At 39.7% G+C, this 24932-nt stretch overlaps 1 protein-coding gene and 1 pseudogene across 1 annotated transcript in view; both read right to left on the minus strand.

The window, feature by feature from the left end:
- Window positions 1–17569: 17569 nt before the first annotated feature.
- Window positions 17570–24932, minus strand: part of SVEP1 (sushi, von Willebrand factor type A, EGF and pentraxin domain containing 1) — a 204172-nt gene continuing 196809 nt past the window's right edge. Inside the window, exons 47-48 of the mRNA XM_055427567.2 lie at window positions 19929–20022; window positions 17570–17958 (exon numbers count right to left, since the gene is read on the minus strand). Of these exons, the coding sequence (XP_055283542.2) occupies window positions 17937–17958; window positions 19929–20022 (116 nt within the window). The 3' untranslated portion in view covers window positions 17570–17936. The remainder of the gene's footprint in view (window positions 17959–19928; window positions 20023–24932) is intronic.
- On the minus strand, window positions 19632–19725 carry LOC148777494 (U6 spliceosomal RNA; annotated as a pseudogene).

Genomic DNA, 24932 nt, shown 5'->3' on the forward strand with positions numbered 1-24932 from the left:
GAGATGACCATAACATGCTGCTACATATAAAATAGACAACCAACAAGGACCTGCTGTAGAACACAGTGAGCTATATTCAACATCTTGTAATAACATAGAAAAGAATCTTCAAAAAAATATGTATAACTGAATTACTTCGCTGGTACCCGAAACTAATACAACATTGTAATCAGCTATACCTCCATTAAATAAAAAGAAAGCAAAAAAAAAATAGCTTTTGCACATGAAAGACAATAGAGTGTTAATACATGAGGTGGAAATGTGAGTTGCATAAAAGTTGTTTCAAAGATGTTTAAACATTGTATCTCTCTATGTAGAGCAATTTGGACATGAGTTGTAAGAAAACTGACTGGATAGGTAGACTGTGGTTAGATTAGAAAGGACTTCACAGAGAAGAGTCTGATGTTAATAAGCAGCTAAGAAGAAATATTACAGGGTTTTGAGAAGAAACAGCGATGGTGGAAAGGCACACTTTAGGAAGGATTTTTATACTAATGTTATGTGGCTCAGTGGTAAAGAATCACCTGCCAGTGCAGGAGACAGGGGTTCAATCCCTGGGTCAGGAAAATCCCCTGGAGGAGGAAATGGCAACCAACTCCAGTATTTTTGCCTGAAAAATCCCATGGCCCCCGTGGCAGGCTACAATCCACGGGGTCACAAAGAGTTGGAAGCGACTGAGCATGTGTCCTATACAGGCTAGAGGCAGAGACACTGATTCAGAGGAGTGTGTTGGGAATTTATAAAAATTCATCTATAGTAGAATTAGAAATTTTATAAGAGTGCAATGGAGCAGAAGGCAATGTGTCCTCCATACGTAAAATAGAAATGATGGCTCTGGCTCAACAGATATTTACTGTTTCTATATACTCTAGGTCTATAAGGGACAAGAAAGAGAGAATGCCACTGTTATAAGCTTTATGATAGTAATACCACTGATCAAAATGGGAACATCTTCTCCTACTGTGTGGGCTACAGGAATACCCCTTTTCCACTCAACTCACCGTAACTAAACCCCAAAAGACTATGTCCTCATCATTTTTCTCTACAATAATTCCCAAGGAGAACACAAACATTTCTGTTTTTTTTTTGTCCATCAATCTGTGGATGGAGAATCCAGTTGTGACTACTGGTTGTATGCTCTGACTTACAGGTGATCTTCGCTTCCCTCCACTCTTCCCAAGTCCCATGCGGGACAAACTCTAATGGGGGTTTTCCACCTGGGAAGTCCCTATCATTAGTTTATGTAGGAGGAGGAAAAGCATCAAACTGCTCTCATCCTTCTTCTAGGTCTTGGAGACCAGCCCTCCTGGGTGATCTAGCCCTAGTATAAGGTGATGACTACTGACCTTACTTCAGTATTCAGTCTTGAATTTTGGGCTAATTTTGGTTCTCTGTTTGACCACCACAAAACTAGCAGGAACCCAGAGGCTACAGCCCTGTTCACGATCCAAACATTCAGGAGGATTTGAGGAACAGAGTCTCAGAGAATGGTCATCTAGCTGACCCTGGGTAATTTTGTCACAAAAGAGCTGTATCTCTTACACAAATTTCATAATATGTTGGAAATGTGAGCAGTGCCCTTTGGCAATCATTATGCTAGATTATTACAACAATGGCACTGCCTGCATTGTGGGCAGATTCTTTATCATCTCAGCCACCATGGAAGGGATTTTATCTTTCAGTTCAATCACTCAGTCATGCCCAACTCTTTGTGACCCCATGAACTGCAGCAAGCCAGGCTTCCCTGTCCTTCATCAACTCCTGGAGCTTGCTCAAACTCATGTCCATCAAGTCAGTGATGCCATCCAACCATCTCATTCTTTACTGTCCACTTCTCCCCTTCTGCCTTCAATCTTTCCCAGCATCAGGGTCTTTTCTAATGAGTCAGTTATTTGCATCAGGTGGTCAAAGTATTGGAGCTTCAGTTTCAGCATCAGTCCTTCCAATGAACACCCAGGACTGATTTGGTTTAGGATGGACTGGTTTGATCCCCTTGCAGCCCAAGGGGACTCTCAAGAGTCTTCTCCAACACCATAGTTCAAAAGCATCAATTCCTTGGTTCTCAGAATTCTTTATGGTCCAACTCTCACATCCACACATGACTACAGGAAAAACCACAGCTTTGACTATGCGGACCCTTGTTGGTTAAATAATGTCTCTGCTTTTAAATATGCTGTCTAGGTTGGTCACAGCTTTACTTGGGACAAAAAAACTGAATCTTCTTTGAATTTGGTGTGTGTTTCTGTGTATTTTTGTTCAAGAAGGAATGTAGGCTTTCAAGATCTTTACTAGCATGGGGAGGAGAATACATCCCAAGGTCCATGTTAAATAATTTTACTGTAATGAAAGAATGATCATGAATGGATCCAACCAGGGAAGATCCTCAAGCAGTGAAGGCGTTTAAGGGATCAATTAGGGACCTATTGCCTTACTGAGGTGAGGGTGCCAAGAATACAGTGTGGGACATGCTTTAACCCTTTCCACATACCTTCTACTCTTTGATGTGGACAATTGATTCTTTCTTGATCGTCAGTGAAATCCTATGCAAATCAAGCTCCATTTCCCAACCACACTGCTGCACCTATAAAGTCACCACATTCTGGGTGATAACAGTGATGTCCAGTGCATTCTCATACCCTTTTATTAGGGAAAACAACCCTTTTATGATCCAGAACAACTACAAAGAGGATGACAGCTATTCAATACTGCAATCTATCTGATCTTCTTAAACTGCAGTTGGAGAGCATCTAAACACAGGAAGAGGCGTCTGTTCCCTAGTGGTGGTTACCAAGGTTCTGTTATCTACTCTGTTGACAATGATGATGTCACTCTGTGTAAGTTCCTTAGCCCTGAGCTTCATGTTTAAAAATCTAAAAGTATACACAGATGTATAGAACAGTCTTTTGGACTCTGTGGGAGAAGGCGAGGGTGGGATGATTTGGGAGAATGGCATTGAAACATGTATATTATCATATGTGAAATGAATCGCCAGTCCAGGCTCAATGCATGAGACAGGGTGCTCAGGGCTGGTGAACTGGGATGACCCAGAGCAACGATATGGGAGGAAGGTGGGAGGGGGGTTCAGGATAGGGAACACATGTACACCTGGGGCGGATTCATGTCAGTGTATGGCAAAACCACTATAATATTTAAAAAAAAAAAAATCTAAAGGTAAAGAGAGTCCATGACTCTCAAAGACCTTAAGAACCTCACTAAAGTCCATATCCCTTCCACTAACAATAATATTACAGAGAGTTGTGCTGTTAGCAGGACTGATTGGTTGTGATTGTTACTGTAGAAGCAGGAAAGAAGAATATAGAGCTCAAGGTCAGCACACCAAGAGAAAAGGGAAAAATGACCATATCAGCAATAGGAAGCCCAGGACTTCGCTGGTGGCACAGTGGATAGGAATCCGCCTGCAAATGCAGGCGACATGGGTTAGATCCCTGATCCATGTCATGGAGCAGATAAGCCTGTGAGCTACAACCACGGAAGCCTGCACACCTAGAGCCTGTGCTCTGCAACAAGAGAAGCCATCACAATGAGAAGCCCAGGCACCTCAACGAAGAGTAGCCCCTGCTCACTGCAACTAGAAGCAAGGAAGATCCAGTGCAACCAAAAATAAAGGAAGACTAAATGTTCCTCTTCAGAGTGGAGGGGTGTAGTCCAGATACCGCTGCCAAACAGACAAGCCCTCCAGTTCATGCTAATGTGAGTCACCCACGAACTCAATGACAAGGAAGATACTGGGCGGAGGAGGTACTTCAAGTACGTGAAAGGGAATGACTATTATAAGTGGCATCTTAGGCGGAAAGAAGGTGGATTTGGCCAACTCCTTTTTCCCACAGCTTCCACTTAGCTGTAAGAAAAACTGACAGAACTGAGGGCCAGGGTAGATGCGGGTCAGGGTCTAGAGAGATCTTCCACAATGACTCATACAAACAATGACGCTTAGGAAAGAGCGGTTCTCAAATCAAAGTTCAGAGTTTCAAAGAACTTACATGTTTTTCTTCTATCTTGATGCTTACTTTTTTTTTAAAATTAGAAATAGCAGGGTTTAGAGAACACAGAGACTCAGTTTGGCTTTTCACAGACCCAGGAAATATCTCTAGAGCTCTGGGTGGTAATTCACCTAAGCTTGTAAGTTTCCATATGTCAAATGTTTATATTGATAAAGTGCCAGGAACTGAAGATGTCATTTGATCACTTCTTATAGAATCTAAGCTACAATGATGGCAAGGTATACTCTTAAATTGCCAATTGTACCACACAATGCCGTTTTAAGAGGTATTCTTAGTTCCAAGATGTTAAAAAACATGCATTTAGGCTGAATGAAGCATGTTTAATATCCTGTTGAATACCATGATTTCTATTTAACTTTAACTGCTACCCTAGCACTGTTATACTCTCTAGGGATGTGGTGAGGCAACTCTGGCCAAGAGTTTATTAATTCTCAGGGCCTTATTGTGATACCTGGGTCAGAATCCTACACACCAAGCCAGAACTAAGTTGGGAGGGGCATGGTAGTGTGTTGGTAGCAGGGGCTCTGGTTAGTTCAGGAAAACTGACTGTCTTGGCAGATTGATAGCATGGCACAACAGACCAAGGATAAGAGTGCTCTTCAACTCTACTTCCCAATGCTGACTGTGCCCTTCTCTCAATATTGTCCTTTTTTTAAAAAAAAAGTATTTCATTAAAGTATAGTTGGTTTACAGTGTTAATTTTGGCTGTACAGAGAAATGACTGAGTTACATACTAATACTGTCCCTTCTTTAGTGGAAGAGGTTTGGGGTTATCCAGGCATCAAATCCGTAAGATCCACAAAATGTCTTATTTACTCATCTAGAGCATCAGCAATGTTGCATGGGGATTAATTTGCTTGCAATTTCCACTGAAGTGCTTGGCTTTCAGTATTGTGGTCAGGTTTCCTATAGTCTAGCCCAGTTGCCCAGACTGAATATGAGGTTAGGAGATAAAAGAACCTGGATTACCGACCCACTGACTGTTAGCGTAGTAGTGAAACTCACAAGGAAATGTACTTGATTGACAAAGGTGGACTGACTCAGTAAAGTCTGTGAGTATCTACTTATTTGTGAGACTTGATCTTCACAACAATTGGAGCAGGTCTTTTATTATACAGATAAGGACAGAGAGGCATGTTGTGCAATTCACACGGCTTATAACAGAAAAGGCTAGCACTTGAATGTGGTTGATTAAATTCCAGAGCTTGAGCTTTTAATCAACTGCACCTGGTAGCTCAGCTGGTAAAGAATCTGCCTGCAATGCAGGAGACCCAGGTTCGATTCCTGGGTTGGGAAGATCCCCTGGAGGCGGGATAGGCTACCCACTCCAGTATTCTTGGGCTTCCCTGGTGGCTCAGCTGGTAAAGAATCTGCTGCAAAGCCGGAGACCTGGGTTTGATCCCTGGGTTGGGAAGATCCCATAGAGAGGGGAATGGCTACCCACTCCAGTATTCTGGCCTGAAGAATTCCATGGACTATCTATATAGTCCATGGGGCTGCAAAGAGTCGGACACAACTGAGGGACTTTCACTTCACTTCACCCATAAATAAGAACTCAGTCTTGCCATTAAGGAGATTCAGACATAAATCTGTCATGATAGAATGACAAAAGTGCTTTAAAAGACATATGTTTGGAATGCTATGGAGCCCAGGGAATGAAGCAGCTAAGTTTATGTATCTTACATAGTAACACGAAAACTAAGCATGAAGAAGAGTCAGCTATTTTTTTTTACACATATACATGTATTTATTCTTTTCCAAATTCTTTTTCCATTTAGGTTGTTACATAATACTGAGGTTTTCTAATCTCACATTCAATGTTCTTTCTCATGTGTGTATTTCTTCTCCTTTTATTTATTCTTTAATATGTTTACTTATTTTAATTGGAGGCTAATTACTTTACAATATTGTATTGGTTTTGCCATACATTGACATGAATCCGTCCTGGGTGTACATGTGTTCCCCATCCTGAACCCCCCTCCCACCTCCCTCCCCATATCATCCCTCTGGGTCATCCCCGTGCACCAACCCCGAGCATCCTGTATCATGCATCGAACCTGGACTGGCGATTCGTTTCATATATAATAATAAATATGTTTCAATGCAATTCTCCCAAATCATCCCACCCTTACCCTCTCCCACAGAGTCCAAAAGACTGTTCTACACATCTGTGTCTCTTTTGCTGTCTCACACACAGGGTTATCATCACCATCTTTCTAAATTCCATATATATGAGTTGGTATACTGTATTGGTGTTTTTCTTTCTGGCTTACTTCACTCTGTACAATAGGCTCCAGTTTCATCCACCTAATCAGAGCTGATTCAAATGTATTCTTTTTAATGGCTGAGTAATATTTCATTGTGTATATGTACCACAGCTTTCTTATCCATTCATCTGCTGATGGACATCTAGGTTGCTTCCATGTCCTGGCTATTATAAACAGTGCTGTGATGAACATTTTAAAGAAGGGACACACAACCAGTAAGCCTGTGAGCTGCAACTGCTGAAGTCTGAGCACCTTAGAGCCCATGCTTTGCAACAAGAGGAGCCACGACAATGAGAAGCCCTTGCCCTGCAACTGGAGAGTAGCCCCCTCTCGCAGCAACTAGAGAAAGCCCACACACAGCAACAAAGACATCCACAAAGAAATAAATATTTTTAAAAAATAAAAGAAGGAACACATCTTATTGTTCCATAATTTCAGCTTATGGGTTTCCAGAGTACCATGGATCTGCTTGCTTGTGGCTCCAATCACAATGCTTTTACTTCCAGGCTCCTGAATATTAAACCTGAGATTCATCGGATACTAGCCAATAAATGCGACATAAACATGTTTTTCTTGATCGTGGAAAATTTCAAACACTCACAACATAGAGAAGAGAGGCAATGAACTTAAGTATCCGTAACTCAACTTCAACTATTATCCAACACTCTGCTGTTCTTGCTTTAGCTGTACCTATCTCTCCTCTCCCACCACGCCCCCACCCCCTGCCTTTTTTTTCCTGGAGCATTTGAAAGCAAATCTAAGCATGCATATAATTTATTAGTAAATAATTTACAGTGTGACTGTCTAAACTACCAAGGCTTAAAAATAATCAAATGCCATTATACCAACCAGTGAAATTAACAATAATTCCAAATATTCACCTAATACCTAGTTTATGTCTAATTTTTCCTGATTAATAAACACGCTTTTATCAGAAGGACTTTTGTCACTATCAAATGTCTTTCTAAACCTCTTCAGGACACCAGCTGTTCAGGATATTGGACCCTTCTCAGAATCCTCTGAATCAATCCAGCTATCACCATTTTCACCTTTCAGATTTCTTCTGTCTTTGACTTTGGAAAGGCAAATTATGAAAAAGGATTGAAAAACTGGGTTGTTTGCCTCTGAGGAAAAATTATACACACACACACACACACACACATTATCTAAAATATCATGTTACATTTTTATGATACTATATTCCAGGCTCCCCCAAAATACTTTTTTGTTATCTTGTATAAAAGCTTTTCTTCCCCACTGGTCTTTACTGTTTCATTCTTTCCTTAGTATCTATTCTATGGCAAATATCACCAAGGATAAATTGATAAATAAGACATAATTTCTGCCTTCATGGAGGGAGGCAGGCCAGCAAATGATACTATGTGCCATGGCCTAGCCTCAGAACCACAGATGGCAGGGGGTGGGCAACTATTGATCAGGAGAAAAATAAGAAGGGTAATTTACTCTAGAATGAGATGGCTGGATGGCATCACTGACTCTGTGGACATGAGTTTGAGTGTAATCCTGGAGTTGGTGATGGACAGGGAGGCCTGGCGTGCTGTGATTCATGGGGTCGTGGAGAGTCGGACACGACTGAGCGACTGAACTGAACTGAACTGAACTGAATCTACTCTACAAGAGAAAGAAAACATATCAAGTTTAGAAGTAGACAGAAAGAAAGTTGAATTGATAAATTAAAGTGTTTTATATATCAGAAGGTGAAATGAGGAGAAAACATAATGACTGATTCTGCTTCAGTCATTAGGGAGTAGGATGATGGTTACTGTGACTTGGGTAGATTTGTTTTCCTTCAATCTACTGTTCAGTTTAGTTCAGTTCAGTCGCTCAGTCGTGTCCGACTCTCCGCGACCCCATGAATCACAGCACGCCAGTCCTCCCTGTCCATCACCAACTCCCGGAGTTCACTCAAACTCATGTCCACAGAGTCGGTGATGCCATCCAGCCATCTCATTCTCGGTCGTCCCCTTCTCCTCCCGCCCCCAACCTTTCCCAGCATCAGAGTCTTTTCCAGTGAGTCAACTCGTCGCATGAGGTGGCCAAATATTGCAGTTTCAGCTTTAGCATCAGTCCTTCCAATGAACACCCAGGATTGATCTCCTTTAGAATGGACTGGTTGGATCGCCTTTCAGTCCAAGGGACTCTCAAGAGTCTTCTCCAGCACCACAGTTCAAAAGCATCAATTCTTCGGCGATCAGCTTTCTTCACAGTCCAACTCTCACATCCATACATGACCACGGGAAAAACCACAGCCTTTACTAGACGGACCTTTGTTGGCAAAGTAATGTCTCTGCTTTTTAATATACTATCAAGGTTGGTCATAACTTTCCTTCCAAGGAGTAAGCATCTTTTAATTTCATGGCTGCAATCAGCATCTGCAATGATTTTGGAGCCCAAAAAAATAAAGTCTGACTCTGTTTCCACTGTTTTTCCATCTATTTCCCATGAAGTGATGGGACCAGATGCCATGATCTTTGTTTTCTGAATGTTGAGCTTCAAGCCAACCTTTTCACTCTCCTCTTTCACTTTCATCAAGAGGCTTTTGAGTTCCTCTTCACTTTCTGCCATAAGGGTAGTGTCATCTGCATATCTGAGGTTATTGATATTTCTCCCAGCAATTGTGATTCCAGCTTGTGCTTCTTCCAGCCCAGCGTTCCTCATGATGTACTCTGCATATAAGTTAAATAAGCAAGGTGACAATATACAGCCTTGACGCACTCCTTTTCCTATTTGGAACCAGTCTGTTGTTCCATGTACAGTTCTGACTGTAAATCTTCTGTAGGATTAGTCAAATACTCATATAATAATGTACATGAAGCCAAGAATACACATGAGTGGGTGGACCTGTCGATTCCTTTGATCCACTTGGAGTTATCAGAGTTTGATCATCTCGACAACCTGGGCAATGAGGAATCAACTGGAGCTCAGTGCCTGTTCTTTTACTTTGATAGGAGACACCTTAGCACCCAAGAGTCTACTGTGTTAAAGTATACGCATATTCCTTTCACACCATGCTTATAGGCTTCTGGGGCCCATCTCTGTATTTTGGGGATATACTCAAGGTTCAAGTGTAGCAAGTTGGGCAGAATCTTAGGACCAAGATTGTGAACTATTTTGATAGAAATAAAATGGTTTGTGGTGTGGATGCACTTGTGTGTAATACTGCTTCCAGATATACCTAACCTATTGTTTCTTCCCCTGAATCTTACATCTTTCACACCCATACCCACAGACACCCCGAGTATTCATTCTACACTTGAATAACAATGTTGGTTTGCCTGTTCTGCCAACTGGCAATGTTGACGAAAAGTGAGAATGGGATGGGGGCAGGAGGATTTAGAACAAGGACAACAGCATCTGAAGGCTCAAAAACAAATGCTGTTGTTGCTGCTGGGGTTGGGGGAGAATTGGGAGTGGAGGAAAGTGACACAGGTAAAGGAAATGTCTGTACAAAGGCTTCAAGATGAGGACTGAAAGCCTGTTCGTCATGACATCTTTCCAATGATGTAGTCATGACTTACGGAACACTTTGAGCTGTCCTTTAAACACAGCCTGGAGTTATTTGGTGGGACTCTTACGAAAATCAAGGTTGCTTTGTGATTAGGAACATTTTCTTTCCCAAACCTCAGAAACACAGGCTGTAATAATAAAGTACCATGGTTACAAAGGTTCCTGAGAGTGTGCTGTGGCTGGTTACTCTGAACCTTAGCCTTGGTCTTCAGGTGTCAGGCAATAATTTCTAGATCTTGTAGGCATTGCTTCACTGCCTCAGTTTTCTTAAATGTAAAGAGGGAGCTCTGCAGAATTAGCTGAAATGGGGTGGGGAGGGCCTGAAAAGCATGAGGGATGCAGATATTTATCCAGCCACCCACGTGACTTCCCGTTCTCACAACTTTATGAGACAATGAAGAAGAAAATACAGTTTAAATTACAAAGCAGAATACAAACTCTAAGGTGTGCAAAAAAAAGTTTGGAAACATTTCCCTTTTGACGATACATTTCATAGACTCTCAATAAAGGATTCAGCTTTCTTTGAAGAAAGTGGCATAACTGAGAAATGCACACAAGTGGTTTTTGCTACTTCTCTGTGATCCTCATCTTACTCCATTCTTTCAGGTTTTTCTAGTTTGTCAGTGTTTATTACCCTTGCTGACTGAATACACTTTAACTTAGAGAAGCATAAACGACCTTGAACACTGCTGGGAAAGTAAAAGATATAGTGGATGTAATGAAAGCAAGAACTTTAATGATTCAGAAGGGCGAGGATCAGGTGTGTAATTAGACAGGTCAGGACTCATGTGGGTGGAGCAAACACACTGCAGAGTGGTTTCTATGAGGAGCGGGTGTGATCAGCATTTTCTCCGAAGAGAAAGAAACAGCGGTCTGTACTGTAACGTTTAGACACCCCAACAGCCTCAGTCAGTGTGTGTCTCTTGTAAGCAGTTTGGCTGTGTGCACAAAATTTAACAGCCCAGAAATATTCCACTGAGGATCATATATTTTAAGTGACTTTTCCTGCTGATTACTGTGGCTGGGAGAGGTAGCTCTAGTACCAGCTGAAGACATGTGGCCCTTACAATATGTTTGCAGCTTTTTTATTATTTTCAAAACAGTGCATTTCTTTCAGGCTCTATCCAAGGCTACACTTTGACCCAGGTGACCTTGAAGAGCTGATTGATAAGATAATTAGCCGGCGGGGGGTGGAGGCGGTGGGTAGTGAAAGTCTGAAGTTACTGTCATTGTTTTAAGGTCAGAGTTAGGAGAGAACCATGAGTAATTAAGTATAATTCCTCTGAACGAAAAAGCAATGCTGTTGCTATGTTGGTTGTTAAGGAAGTACAAATCTGATGTAACTTGGCTGGTAAATTTCAGGTATTGTAAGTGTCCGTCTTTTATGTTCCTGGAGCATAAAGCACAAATATATACTCTATAAATACACTGAGAGTTCTAATAACTGATTTAAGTTCCTTAATTTGATCATCAGCAAATATTTCCCTCTGATGTATATACAAACAGCTCACAGTTGATTGATATTTCCTCTTGGCAACAGTTTCCATTTTTATGTTAACCTACTAACCAACCATCTTGCTCTGAACTTTTGTCTAAAGTTTCATTCTAAGGAGAGTTTAAATTAGATGGAGGCATGATTTTTAAACTTATACAATACATGCCAATGCATATGCCAGATTAATTAGGGAAAACAGAAAGATGATGTTATTTTCATTCATGTGGGGCTTTTACTTCATTTTCGTGAACTTAAGTTTATTTTGTATGAATATTAAAGTATATTTAAGAATGTAAAAGTAATACATGTTCATTGAAAACAGAAATAAAGGGAAAACTGGATGAGATAAAAATCACTGTTGTTTTCTATCTTAGGGAAAATCATTATTAACAAAGTTTGTAAATTTCTATGAATATTGCACATGGATATTCTAGGCAATTGAAAGAGCATTATAAACACCTTCTATATACTATTTTCCACTGAACACTATGCTGTGATGATTTTTCCTGTAATTAAAACTCTTTGTTAATGTAATACTTAATGGCTTAATAATATTTAATCTTATGAATTCCATAACCAATACCATGAATTCCATAACTGATTCCAGGAATTTCAGTCATATAAATTGTTGCTGATTTTTAATATTAAAAATGCTGGACTTCCCAGTTAGTCCAGGGGTAAAGAATCTGTCTGACAATGCAGGGGGCACAGGTTCGATCCCTGGTCTGGGAAGATTCCCCCTGCCACGGGGCACCTAAGCCCTTGCGCCACAGACTGACTGAGCCTGTGCTCTGGAAACTGCAAGCCACAACTACCGAAGCCTGAGTGCCTTAGAGCCTGTGCTCCGCAACAAGAGAAGTCACTGCAATGAGAAGCCTATGCACAGCAACTACGGAGAAGACGTCGCTCACCGCAATTCAAGAAAGACCAGGCATATAGCACTGAAGACCTAGTATAGCCAAAAGTAAATAAATAGATAAAACATAAAAAATGCTGTGAAAATTATCTTGTGCATAAATATTTGCCTTTCAGTTGGATTTTTTAAAAAAAGAGACTGTGTTTCAGGCAAGGAATTACTGTAGCAAATGTCATGCATTTAAAAAAATTTTGATACAAGTTGCCAATTATTTGGAAGAAAGGTTGTTCCAGTTCCCTACAAATGTTCAAGAAAATGATTTTATCTAACAGCCAACTGCATACAGTCATTAAACAAACACTGCAACCACCACCACAATCTTTGCCAAGTGGGTAGGTGAAAATTTATCTCATTTCTTTAATAATTAATGAAGCTGCTCATTTTCTACCTGTATTTCTTCTCTAGTGAACTGCTTGCTCATCTCTCTGCCCAAAACATAGTTTTCTTATAGTTATCTGTTAAATCATGATATTTTAGAGCATTATTATTTTGTCATCCATGTTTCTGCTTGGTTTTACGATGCAGTTTGTGTTAAATTTCAACTTATGAGAGAAATTCCATTTTTGTAGTGAAACATCTTTACTGTGTGGGTCCTTTAAAATTTTACTTAAAAAAATTTCACATATACTTCCGAGGTTTTTAGCATACTATTCATAAAGTTGTGTAGCTATCACCACTATCTAACTGCAGAGAATTTCATCAGTCCTATATCTATTAGCAATTACTCTTCATTCTCTCCTCTCTCATCTTCCCTATAGATTTGCCTGTCCTGGGCATTTCATGCTAAAGGAATCTGATACTACAGGGCTTTTTGTGTCTGGCTTCTTTGACTTAGCATATCCTCAAGGTTCCCAAGGTTAATCTCAGTCAGCCTTTGTTTTGTCTCCTTTTGACCACATTTGGTTTTGCTACATCCTTTGTCTTTTTTGAGAAACCACAGGAACTTAAAATCTATCTGTTCATAGTACACCTTAATCCACTGACTTTGGTTAATTAACTATTCAGCTTCTACTCCTTCTTACATCATCTTTCTTGTCTGAGTTTTAGAGATTGTTAAAAATAGAGGGACTTCCCTGGTGGTCGGTCCAGTGGCTAAGACTCCATGCTCCCAATGCAGGGGGCCCAAGTTTGATCCCTGGTCAGGCAACTACACCCAGCGTGGTGCAATTAAGAGTTCACAGGCCAAAACTCAAGATCCCACACGCTACAATGAAGATCAAAGATCCTGCACACCACAACTAAATCCTGGCTCAGCCAAATAAATAAGCACATAAATATTTAAAAAAAATGATATTAAATCTTTCTGAAAGGTTTTCCTACATCTATTGAAATGATCTGACTTTTAGTACTTGACGTTCCTATGATATACAGTAGGAGCAATTTTACTATAGTTGGACAAATTGTTCATTCTTGCTACAAAAAACCATATCCCATTTGACTGTCATGGATTGTTGAATTTGTTTTTATCTGTTATCATTAACTGTTTTATGTTTGCCATATGGATGTTCCAAAGTTAAGAAGCAGTCTTTGAACACAGTGAAAAAACACAGGTATTTAAGGCCAGCATATCTGAGTTTTAATTCAAGTTACAATACGTAAAATTTTGTAACCTTGGACATTTTCCTTTTCATCCCCATTCAGCATTATTTTTGTAGATTTTTGGCCATATGAATATGGAAAATCTTATATCTTCCTCTTTTCCTCACTTATTTTTACACTACATACATTTTCCATGTTGTTGCATTATCTTTTTGAAGGCTGGTATAATATATGATTGAGAATTGTGCTTGAGGTAGCAGAGAGTTCCTTATTGGGACTTTCATCTGTGTCCACATTTCACCAGTAATAATTCTGTGATGAGCTTTATTATGTCTAAAACTTGTTTTATTAGCTCACATATAAAAATACTTTAGAGATACAGATCATAGTGCTTTCTAAAATTATTATACTGATTTACACTCTAACTGACAATATATAAAATGTCCTGTTTTATCTCATGCTTGCCAGCACTGCTTATTAACACTGCAAATTATTAACACTGTTATACTAAAAATAAGTCACTGCTAATCTGATATACAAAATGTTTTTTCCGTATCTGTGAGGTTAAACTTTTTCTCACACACATATGAGTATACAGCATTTCTTTAGTGTGTTCTGCAGTTCCATAAATTTTTTTCTATTTATATAATAAAACCATTATAATAAAGATTAATATTTGGTCTGTCATAAAAATATATCTTTCCATTTTATGTACCTTTTTTCCTCTTTTTTTTGGGCCACACTGCTTGGCTTGTGGGATCTTAGTTCCCTGATCAGAGATCAAATTCATACTCTTGGCAGTAAAAAATGAAGAGTCCATGGGCTTCCCTGGTGGCTCAGTGGTAAAGAACCCGCCTGCTAATGTAGGAGACACGGGTTCGATCCCTAGTCCAGGAAGACCCCACATGCCTCAGAGCAACTAAGCCTGTGTTCCACAATGAGAAGCCCGAGCGCCACAGCTAGAGAGTAGCTCTCATTCACCGCAACCAGAGAGAAGACCTGGTAGCAGCAGAGACCCAGTGCAGCCAAAACACATGAAAAAAAGCAGAATCCTAACTGCTGGACCACCAAGGGATTCTCTATTTTTCCATTTTGGTTATGATTTTTTGAATGACAGCCCAAACTTTCTATTTATTTATGCTATCAAATCTATTATTCCTACCATAATTTTTCTGTAACTTCTAAACTAGAAGATTCTTTTAAGTCTTTAAATTTTTTAGATAATCAATATTTAACTCCCCAATCCACCTTGGATTTATTTTTATGTGGTGAGAATACAAATTAAAGGATTTTTAAATTTTTACCTACTGTCTAATGCTAGTGACCTTTCTAATATTTTACAACAAAAATTTCACTGGTTGTTTATGCTTTCTTGATGACTTCTGAGTTTTTAAGTAGAATATTTAAACTTGTGGGTATATACTTTTACACTGATGTTTCCCAATCCAGAATGCACCATTTTAATTCCTACAGATTTTAATACTGGACAAACGCCCTTACTTCATATTTTTTAGAAGTTAAAGAATTCACTGTGAATATATTTAGTACTAAAGGTTTAAAAAATAACATTGTTCTGTAAACTGGTACAGCCACTTTGGAAAATAGTATAAAGGTTCCTCAAAAAACTAAAAATAGAGTTGTCATATGACCCAGCAATCCCAATCCCGGGCATATACCCAGGAAAAACTAAAATTCAAAAAGATACATGCACCCCTATGTTCACAGCAGCCTATTTACAAAATCCAAGACAGGGAAACAACCTACATGTCCATCGACAGATGAATGGATAAAGAAATGTGGTATGTATAATACAGAATACTACACAGCCATAAAAAACGAATGGAATATGCCACTTCAGCAACATGGATGGACCTAGAGATTATCATACTAACTGAAGTCAGATGAAGAAAAATATGTGATATCACTTATATGCAAAATCTAAAACATGACAGAAATGAACAGAAACAGACTTGTGGTTGCCAAGGTGAGGCAGAGTCGGGTAGGACAGACTGGGAGTTTGGGACTAGCAGATGCAAACGATCACATATAGAATGGATAAACAACAAGCTCCTAGTGTGTACCAAAGGTTACTATATTCAATATCCTGTAATAAACCAGGATGGAGAAGAGAATGAAGGCTATATATACTATATATATATAGCATATGGATATGTATACAACATATAAACATATACTATATAAGTATATATTGGCTTCCCAGGTGGTGCAGTGGTAAAGAATCCCCCTGCCAATGCAGGAGATGCAAGAGACACGGGTTCAATCCCTGGGTCAGGAGGATCCTCTGGAGTAGGAAATGGTGACTCACTTCAGTATTCTTGCCTGGAGAACTCCATGGGCAAAGGAGACAGGTGGGTACAATCCCTGGGGTCACAAAGAGTTGGACATGACGGAGCATACATACTCACGTGCCCGCATATGCGTGCACACAACCACACACGTAACTGAACCGCTTTGCTATGCAGCAGAAATTAACACATTATAAATCAAATATATCGCAATAAAACAAATTTTTTCAACTGCTTTTAGCATTATTTCCCTGTGAATCACATTTTTAGTTATGCAGATCCTCCTGTCATTTGCAAACCACATTCTTATGGTGCTTTACTTCCTTGTCCTGTCTGCATAACTCAGTTAATATAACTTACGGTTAGGTATAGATCTTTTAATCTATTCAAACTAACCCAACACAAATTTTACCTAGTAGGTAGATTTTCAGAAGTGAGTTTTGCTTTCAACTGTAGTAGCTTTCCCTAGCTTAAAATTTCTGGTACCACCCTGCTTTTTATTATTTAGATTTTGGATTTGACAGTTTTATGATCATAAATAACAAAAAATCAACATAGTTTGGGGGTCGATGGGGGCATCAGTTAAATAAAAGAAACACTCATAAGCATGGAAGACAGGTCAAGAGGGCGACTGCCGGAAGAAAGAAGGAAGAGGAGTCAATGGCTGACAGAAGAGAAGACGGTGAGGAGGACCACCCGGACAGTCAAGACCTTTACCACACGTCTCTTCAGTGTTACAGCGTGCTCTGGGCCTTGTGTGGACGCAGTTCTCCCAAAGGAGGAGCTGAGCTGACTGCGGTTTTCCTATTTGAAACAAAATCCAGTATTGTGGCTTCCCGCGCCCCCCAAAAAAAAGTCTGAGAAAATCTTTATCCTGGGAGAAGGATGGTGATGGAGCTAGGGGGAAGCAGTGGGAATTGAGGGGCAGCTCAGCTCTGCCTTAGGCAAACTCGGTTTTGTTTTGTTTTTCTGCAGGTGAGGCCAGGAGCACAGATGCAGCAGTTTTCCCCATTTGCCTCTTCCTTTCCCCTTTTCTGTTGTGTTATTCCAATCTCCTTTCCCCCAAAGCAGTGAGTGGTGGGATTATGACCCAGAAATGGGCTCTCTGTTAATCTTCCAGTTCTTGCATTTCTTATTCCAGCTGAAAGAAGGAAGTGAAGCACTTTATTTTGTGAACCACAGTCATGTTTTTTTTTCCCCCATCCACTAAGTTGATGCCTACAGCTTTCCAAATACTGGAGAAGGAATTAGTCAGGCCGCCTTCAGCACCAGAACAGTGTTTTGCATGGAGGATAGTAGGTCCAAAAGTTACTTTCTGATTAAATAAAAGGAAACTTTTACTGTTACATATATTGTAGGCATAATGGATGGAGCCTGAAGGGGTCTCCTTTACTGTAATTTCTCAGTACATTGCATGTAACCTCATAACATGCTAGCGGCACCAATCATGAATCCTCTTCTTTTTTCCCTCATAAAATGGCACTAGTGGCAAAACATTATTTAGTAGCAAAATATATTTTAATTGAAAAATCATTTTAAGTAACTGAATAAAAATGTATACCAGGAACCTTCCAATAGACAGCAGAGTATGTACATTTTGTGAGAGTGGAGCAGCATCTATTTAATATATTTTTATATAGAAAATACAGGCATATTTAAAAATGGAAACATGTAAGAAGGTATGTCACAAGAAATAACAAACTATAACACAAAATAAAAAGGTCAACCCAAAGTAACACGTTGACTGAAACAAGACAAGACCCAGCACCGTGTTGGAAAGTCTTCGCATAAATTGTGCGATGTCCAGGGCTGCCAGGAAGAGATGATCCTGCATTTTAGGAGAGCTGGCTGGTTGTACGGTGGTTAAAACCCAGTCCTCCTTTTCCTAGAACAAAAAACAAAGATTCAACAGTAAAGAAAGGGGAAACAGCTGTTTGGGGGCTGATTAAAACACAACTTATGGTCAAAGAAGTTACCATAAGTTCTTCTTTCTCCTAGGAGAAAAACATAGGCCATAGGCTCCTTGACATCAGTCTTGGCATGATTTTTTTTGGATTTGCCATCAAAGCAAAGGCAACAAAAGCAAAAATAAACAAGTGGGACCACATCAAACCCAAAGCTTCTGCACCATAAAGAAAAGCATCAGCAAAATGAAAAGACAACCTACTGAATAGAAGAAAGTATTTGCAAACCATGTATCCTATGAGTTAATGTTCAAACTACATAAAGAACTTACAGATGTATATGAAAAGCTGTTCAACATCACTACACATCAGGAAATACAAATTAAAACTACAATGAGATGTCATCTCAAGCCTGTTAGAATTGCTATTATCTGAAAGGCAAGAAAATAAGAAGCATTGTTGAAGATGTACAGAAAAGGAAATCTCATGCACTACTGGTGGGAGTATAAACTGGTGCAGCCACTGTAGAAAATACTATGGAGTTTCCTCAAAAGATTTAAAATAAAACTACCATGTGATCCAGCAACTCTCTGGGTATTTATCCGAAGAAAATGAAAACATTAACTGGAAAAGATGTCTGCACGCCCATGTTCATTTTGGCATTATTTACAATACCCAAGACATGGAAACAACCTGTGCCCACTGATGAATGAACAGATAAAGAAAACTTTCTTTATAAACACACACTCACACACCTCACAACGGAACATTATTAAGCCATAAAAAGAATGAAATCTTGTCAACTGTGACAAATGGATGGACCCTGAGGTCCTTAGACTAAGTGAAATGAGTCAGAAAGAAAAAGACAGATACCGCATGATTTCGCTTATAGGCAGAATCGAAAACAAAAACCAGAACCAAACTTACACAGACAACAGATTGGTGGTCGGCTGGAGGTAGAGGTGGGTGGGGGGTTGGGCAAAACGGGTGAAAGGAGTCAAAAGGCACAAATTTCCAGTTATAAAATAAATAAGTCATGGGGATAGTATATATAACATGGCAATTATAATTAATAATACCATACTGCACATTTGAAAGTTGCTAAGAGCAGTAGATCTTTAAAAGTCTCATTTCAAGAAAAAAATTTTTATAACTACACACATGGACTTACATAGTTAACTATACTGGGTGATCACTGCACAATATGTACATATAGAAATACTGAATCACTATGTTATACTAATATACTAAACTAATATAATGTTGTATGTCCATTACACTTCAATAAAAAGTTTATGATATTTAAACTTTCAAACTATTTTTCCTTTATTTGGGGATAATCTTTTCTGAACTATGATATTTATCTGCTTACAAATGAGAAATCAATTGCTAGAACACATTTTTACATAAATTTTCTTCTAGTCCATTAAATACTGACTATATATACTGTAAAAAATACGGAATAAAAATTTTGACTTTAAAAATAAATGTCCCTTATCATCAATTTCAATACTATTTTTATTATAAATAGGAATGCAAATGAACATCGGTAAAACACATTGAGTTTAAATTTATTTGCATCCTTTCTTATGAAGGGTGCAATCTACCATTCAAGAAGGCGTTACCTTGTTTAATTAACCCCTTTTTCTTTGTCAAAAAGCTTCACAAATTTGCATGTCCTCCTTGTGCAGAGGCTATGCTAATCCTCTAAAATTGTGTTGTTTCAATTTTATTTGTGCTGTAATAAATGTGTGTTTTTGAGAAATCATTGTTTTATCTGTCAAATATTAAGTAATACTTCTTCATTTGGCTTTAGATCAAATCTCAAAATGGATATTTCTGGATACAAAATAGTTACCTTCAAACCAGAGATCTCTTCTGGCTCTTGGGGCAACTTAACTTGAATTTCAGTCTTATGTTGTAGATAAATAGTAGTTTCTAGTTGTCTTACCTGGAACAGTCATGTCCTGTCCATGCCGAGAGACAATGGCATCGGTTTGGTCTTACGCATTTTCCACCATTTAAGCAGGGAGACTGGCAGACAGCTGGGATGAAAAATTCATGCATTTACTTAATGAATACTAAGCAATCACGAAGATGCTCATGAAGACACGCAGAATAAGATTTAACTCTGCTTTCTGCTCCAGCTGCCACCATTCCTCATGGACTGCATCCTGCCAGTTTGCTCAATCTCACATTATTATGTGGTACCACCTCCCTCTGTCCTTCCAAGTAAGAATCGATCTTTGTATTTAAAACCCAGCTCAAGTTCTAACTGCATACTGAAACCTTTGCTGATAACTCCGAGTCCACTAATTTTTCTCTTCTCTAATCCTTATTTATGTAACTAATTTGACACTGTTTTGAACTGAAAATTATTCATATGCTCAATGAGACTGTCAAGTTCTTGAGAGAGCCAGCAATGAACTCTATGACTGATGAAGTCGTTATATCAGATGTTAATTCTATGACACTAGATCAGGCACATAAACTAGCTAACATAACAAATGATTCAAAAGCCCTTTGTGCTTGCTAGGAAATGTATTTCATGGCTTTTACCAACTTTAATTGGAATTACAGAGCCTGGGGTTGAGTTAAAAATGAGCCACTGATGCAACTCTGAGTGAAAACTGAGAGATTTACTATACAGCCATCTTTCCCACAGGTCCATAGTCTCAGGGTCAAACTCTTCTTCTCCATGAATCTACTTGTTAAAAAAACCTAAGGACACTAAAAACAGCTGAAGACCAGCCAGTCTAACGTATCAAAGAAAAAAAAAAAAACGATGCCTGTTAGGAGAAAGTTGGAAATGAGAAACATTTCAGTCTCATTATAGCTTGGAAATGCAGGCTTCCCCAGATGAAAGACTCATCTTTGGTGAGAGATAAAGAAATGTCACTTCTTTATCACTCATTAGTAAAATCAAGGGAAAACATCAGCAATCCAGGTACTTGATAAGCATTGAGAGAGGATAAGAATGAAAACACCAGTCTTTGCTCTTGTTAAGCTTTCTCGACAAGCAAGCCAACAAAATGCACATATTTGCAATATAACAAAAAGGAAATTATAAAATGAAGCAGGGTCAAGAATAGCAAAAAAAAAAAAAAAGAATAGCAAAAATAAAACTCAATAATCTACAACTAATTCTCCACAGCTGCTTGCTAATATTAAAAAATCACTCCTTTTTAAGAGCATGATGATTTAGCAGTAACTGACTGTACTAATATTTTTTAAAAATTATTATTTTTCACTTATCCATGTAAGAGCCTAACACGTTCCTCCTTCCCTATAACATGGGTGACACCAACGTTCCATTCTGCCCACCTTCTCATGCCACCTTCTGCACAGACTTCTTTTCTTTTCCTCCACAAGAGTTTTCCAGTGATGACTAATATCTGTCTTCAATGTAATGTATCTTCTGGGAAGATACATCATCCAATTACCTGTCAGACCTCTCCCTTGTATGTTCCAAACTCAGTGTGTTTTTGTGCATGCATGCATGCGTGCTCAGTCATGTCCAGCTCTATGACCTCATGGACTGTAGTCTGCCAGGTTCCTCTGTCCATGGAACTTTTCAGGTAAGAATAATGAAATGGGTTGCCAGTTCCTCTTTCACAGCATGTATTTTCTTGACTCCTTATCTGTACCTTCAACCTCAACTGTCCTTACTTAACTCTTTATCTGTATCTTCAAACTCAGCCTGTCCTTACTTAACTCCTTATCTGTACCTTCAAAGCTCTCCCTTTTGGGTTCTCTGTCTCAGTAAATGGCACCATCTTCCACCATATTTCCACTAAACTGGAAATATCAACCTTGACTCTCCTTAGACCTTTATTTCCACAATAAATCTATAACCAGGTAGTGTTGATTCATCTATCTTCTCTCAAATATATCCTTTTGGGTCACCATTTCTTTAGACTTCATTGAATGTGAAAGTGTTAGTCACTCAGTCATGTCCCCCTCTTTAGGACCCTGTGGATTGTAGCCCGCCAGACTCTTGTCTATGGGATTCTCCAGGCAGGAAGACTGGAGTGGGCTACCCTTCCCTTCCTCAGAGGATCTTCCCTATCCAGGGATCAAACCCAGGTTTCCTGCACTGCAGGCAGATTCTTTACCTCTTGCCAATTCAGGGTGGGATACGTCTCTAACAAGTCTATTTTTAAGTCTTGCTTTCTGCCCTTTTCTGTACCGTTCCCCAAATAATTTTTCTAAAAGAAAATCTAATCACATGATTTTCCTGCTTAAGTCCCTTTAACAGCTTCTGTGGCTCAGAAGACATAATTAAGTACGCACTGCACTTCCTAATCTGGCTCTGCCTAGCTTTATACTTCCGGAGAAGGCAATGGCAAGCCACTCCAGTACTCTTGCCTAGAAAATCCCATAGATGGAGGAGCCTGGTAGGCTGCAGTCCATGGGGTCGCTAAGGGTCGGACACGACCGAGCGACTTCACTTTCACTTTTCCCTTTCACACATTGGAGAAGGAAATGGCAACCCACTCCAGTGTTCTTGCCTGGAGAATCCCAGGGATTGGGGAGCCTGGTGGGCTTCCGTCTATGGGGTCACACAGAGTCGGACAGCAGCAGCAGCTTTATACTTCACTTCCGGCCATACCCCTAAACTGCCTCTATGGCTTCCGCTCTGGCTCTAGTTAGCTAATCAAGTTTGTGTTACATTTCTATGCCTTTGTCTGGAATGAGCTCCACCTGGGGACTCCTCTTGCTCTTCCTTTGATTCTATGCTTGCAAAGCCTTTTCTGGACATCTATTGGGACTTCCCTGGTGGCTCAGACTGTAAAGTGCCTGCCTGCAATGCGGGAGACCCAGGTTCGATCCCTGGGTTGACAACTAAGCGACCTCACTTTACATTTGGGTGGTTTACTCATCTTACTATTGATCATGTAGAGAGTTCAATTAGCCTCCAGTCACATACTTATAGGCCATTCTACATCCCTTCTTCTTTTCTAGGCTGGATTCTGGAGAGGAAGATCTCCTGTTTTATACCCATTTGTATGTTTAATACCTAATGATATAAGTGGGGTCTTTGCTGAGGTAGCTGCAGCAAAATTGAAAAACATAAAGACTGTATGGCTCATGTCAGTAAGGTGCTTAATGTCAGGGAGCTAAGGAACTAAAAGAAATACAAATAAGTTAGCCATTGAGCTTAAAATGGTATGTGTGTGAGTTTAGTCCCTCAGTCATGTCTGACTCTGTGTGACCCTATAGACTTTAGCCCGCTGGGCTCTGTCCACGGGATTTTCCAGGCAAGAATATTGGAGTAGGTTGCCATTTCCTCCTCCAGTGGATCTTCCTGATTCAGGGATCGAACCTGCATTTCCTGCATTGCAGGTGGATTCTTTACTGTTTACTGTTGAGTGAGCAGGGAAGATCCTTAAATGGCACTGTTCTAGCTAACTGTGTAATATCTACAGAGATGGAAAGTTAGAAAACAGATTTTCATGGTAGAGAGCAAGTTTAGGGATAACAGGAAACTTAGGCAGGGCTTTGGAGGTGAGCTTGAACAGGCAGTAGCCATGTCTGCAGGGGACAAGATGTGATTGGCAGGAAGGGAAGTAAGTGGATCAGGTATGCTGGTGCCAGTCCACGCAGCACCTCAGGAGGCGGAAGAATCGGGCTGGATGTGGAGACAACAAGCAACTATCTCAGGTTCTTAAACAGAGCAAAGACATGCCCAGAGCTGTGTGTAATGGTTATTTTGGAAATAGAAACGGGAAGGTTAAGTAGTAGACTCTGGCAGTGATCCAAAGGAAAGGTCTCCTACTAGTTGGTGATAGTGGAGACAGAGTAGGATGCAAGAGATATGGAGTGGGAAGGAACAGAAGAGTGCTAATACTGGCAGATGAAGGAGGAGAGCGAATTGAGCGTGTCTCCCTCTGGAGGCACGCTGCCAACACCTACAGAGATAAGATGCCTGGGCAAGGGCAAAGCTGGTGTGCAGGGAGGTTCAACTTCGTATGCATGAGAAATGTAAATAAATATCAAGGTTGGGGCTCCCCTGATGGCTCAGTGATAAAGAATCCACCTATCAATGCAGGAGGCATGGGTTCCACCCCTGATGCGGGAAGATCCCACGTGCCAAGGGGCATCTAAGTCTGTGAGCCACAACTACTGAGCCATGCTGCAGAGCCTGGGAACTGCAACCACCGAAGCCCAAGCAGCCCACTAGAGCCTGTGGTCCGCAACAAGAGAAGCCACTTCAGTGAGAAGCTGGAGCACCGCAGCTAGAGAGTAGCCCCTGACTGTGGCAGCTAGAGGAAAGCTCGCACAGCAACAAAGACCCAGCATAGCAAAATAATAACCAAACAAATAAAAAATTTAAAAAAAAATCAAGGCTGATTTGTGATAAAGAAATACCAAACATTACTTTAAGACTTTCAAATACCCCTTGCTCTAGCCCTACTTTTATTTTTATTTCGTTTTGCTTTTCCCAATTTTTCTTGAGGTATTTCAAATTGGTTCCTTTTCTCTGTAACCAACAGAGTCATAACCATGTAAGGCATTAAAGGAATCTAAAAGTTGATTGTTTTCCATAAAAAGTTTAAATAATGAGTGAGAAGATGGGATGGTGATATCAGATTTTAAGGGGTGTTGCAGGCTTCTTTGAGACTTTAGTGAAAGTTATGAGCCCACCTATACAGCAAGATACACACATATCAAACTTTTAATATAAGAGTGAAATGTCATGGCTTCCTACACCACCCAAAGCTCATCTATGGTACTCTAAAACCAACAAGGTTTACAACAGAGCACTAGTGATAATGCAATCAGGAGTCAACCACTGTACCATTTCATTTGAAGTCTGCCTTTTCTCTGATGAAAATAAAAATGGAGAAATTAAAAAAAAAAAGAATTTCTAATAAAAGCTTCAAATTTAGCTTACAGTATTACATTTTTCCTTTCCTACACTCATGGATGGCTCACTTTCAGCTTTATGTGG

Source organism: Moschus berezovskii, chromosome 7 (genome assembly GCF_049115385.1).
Source record: "Moschus berezovskii isolate FMDL1 chromosome 7, NW_MosBer_1.0, whole genome shotgun sequence".
NCBI lineage: Eukaryota > Metazoa > Chordata > Mammalia > Artiodactyla > Moschidae > Moschus > Moschus berezovskii.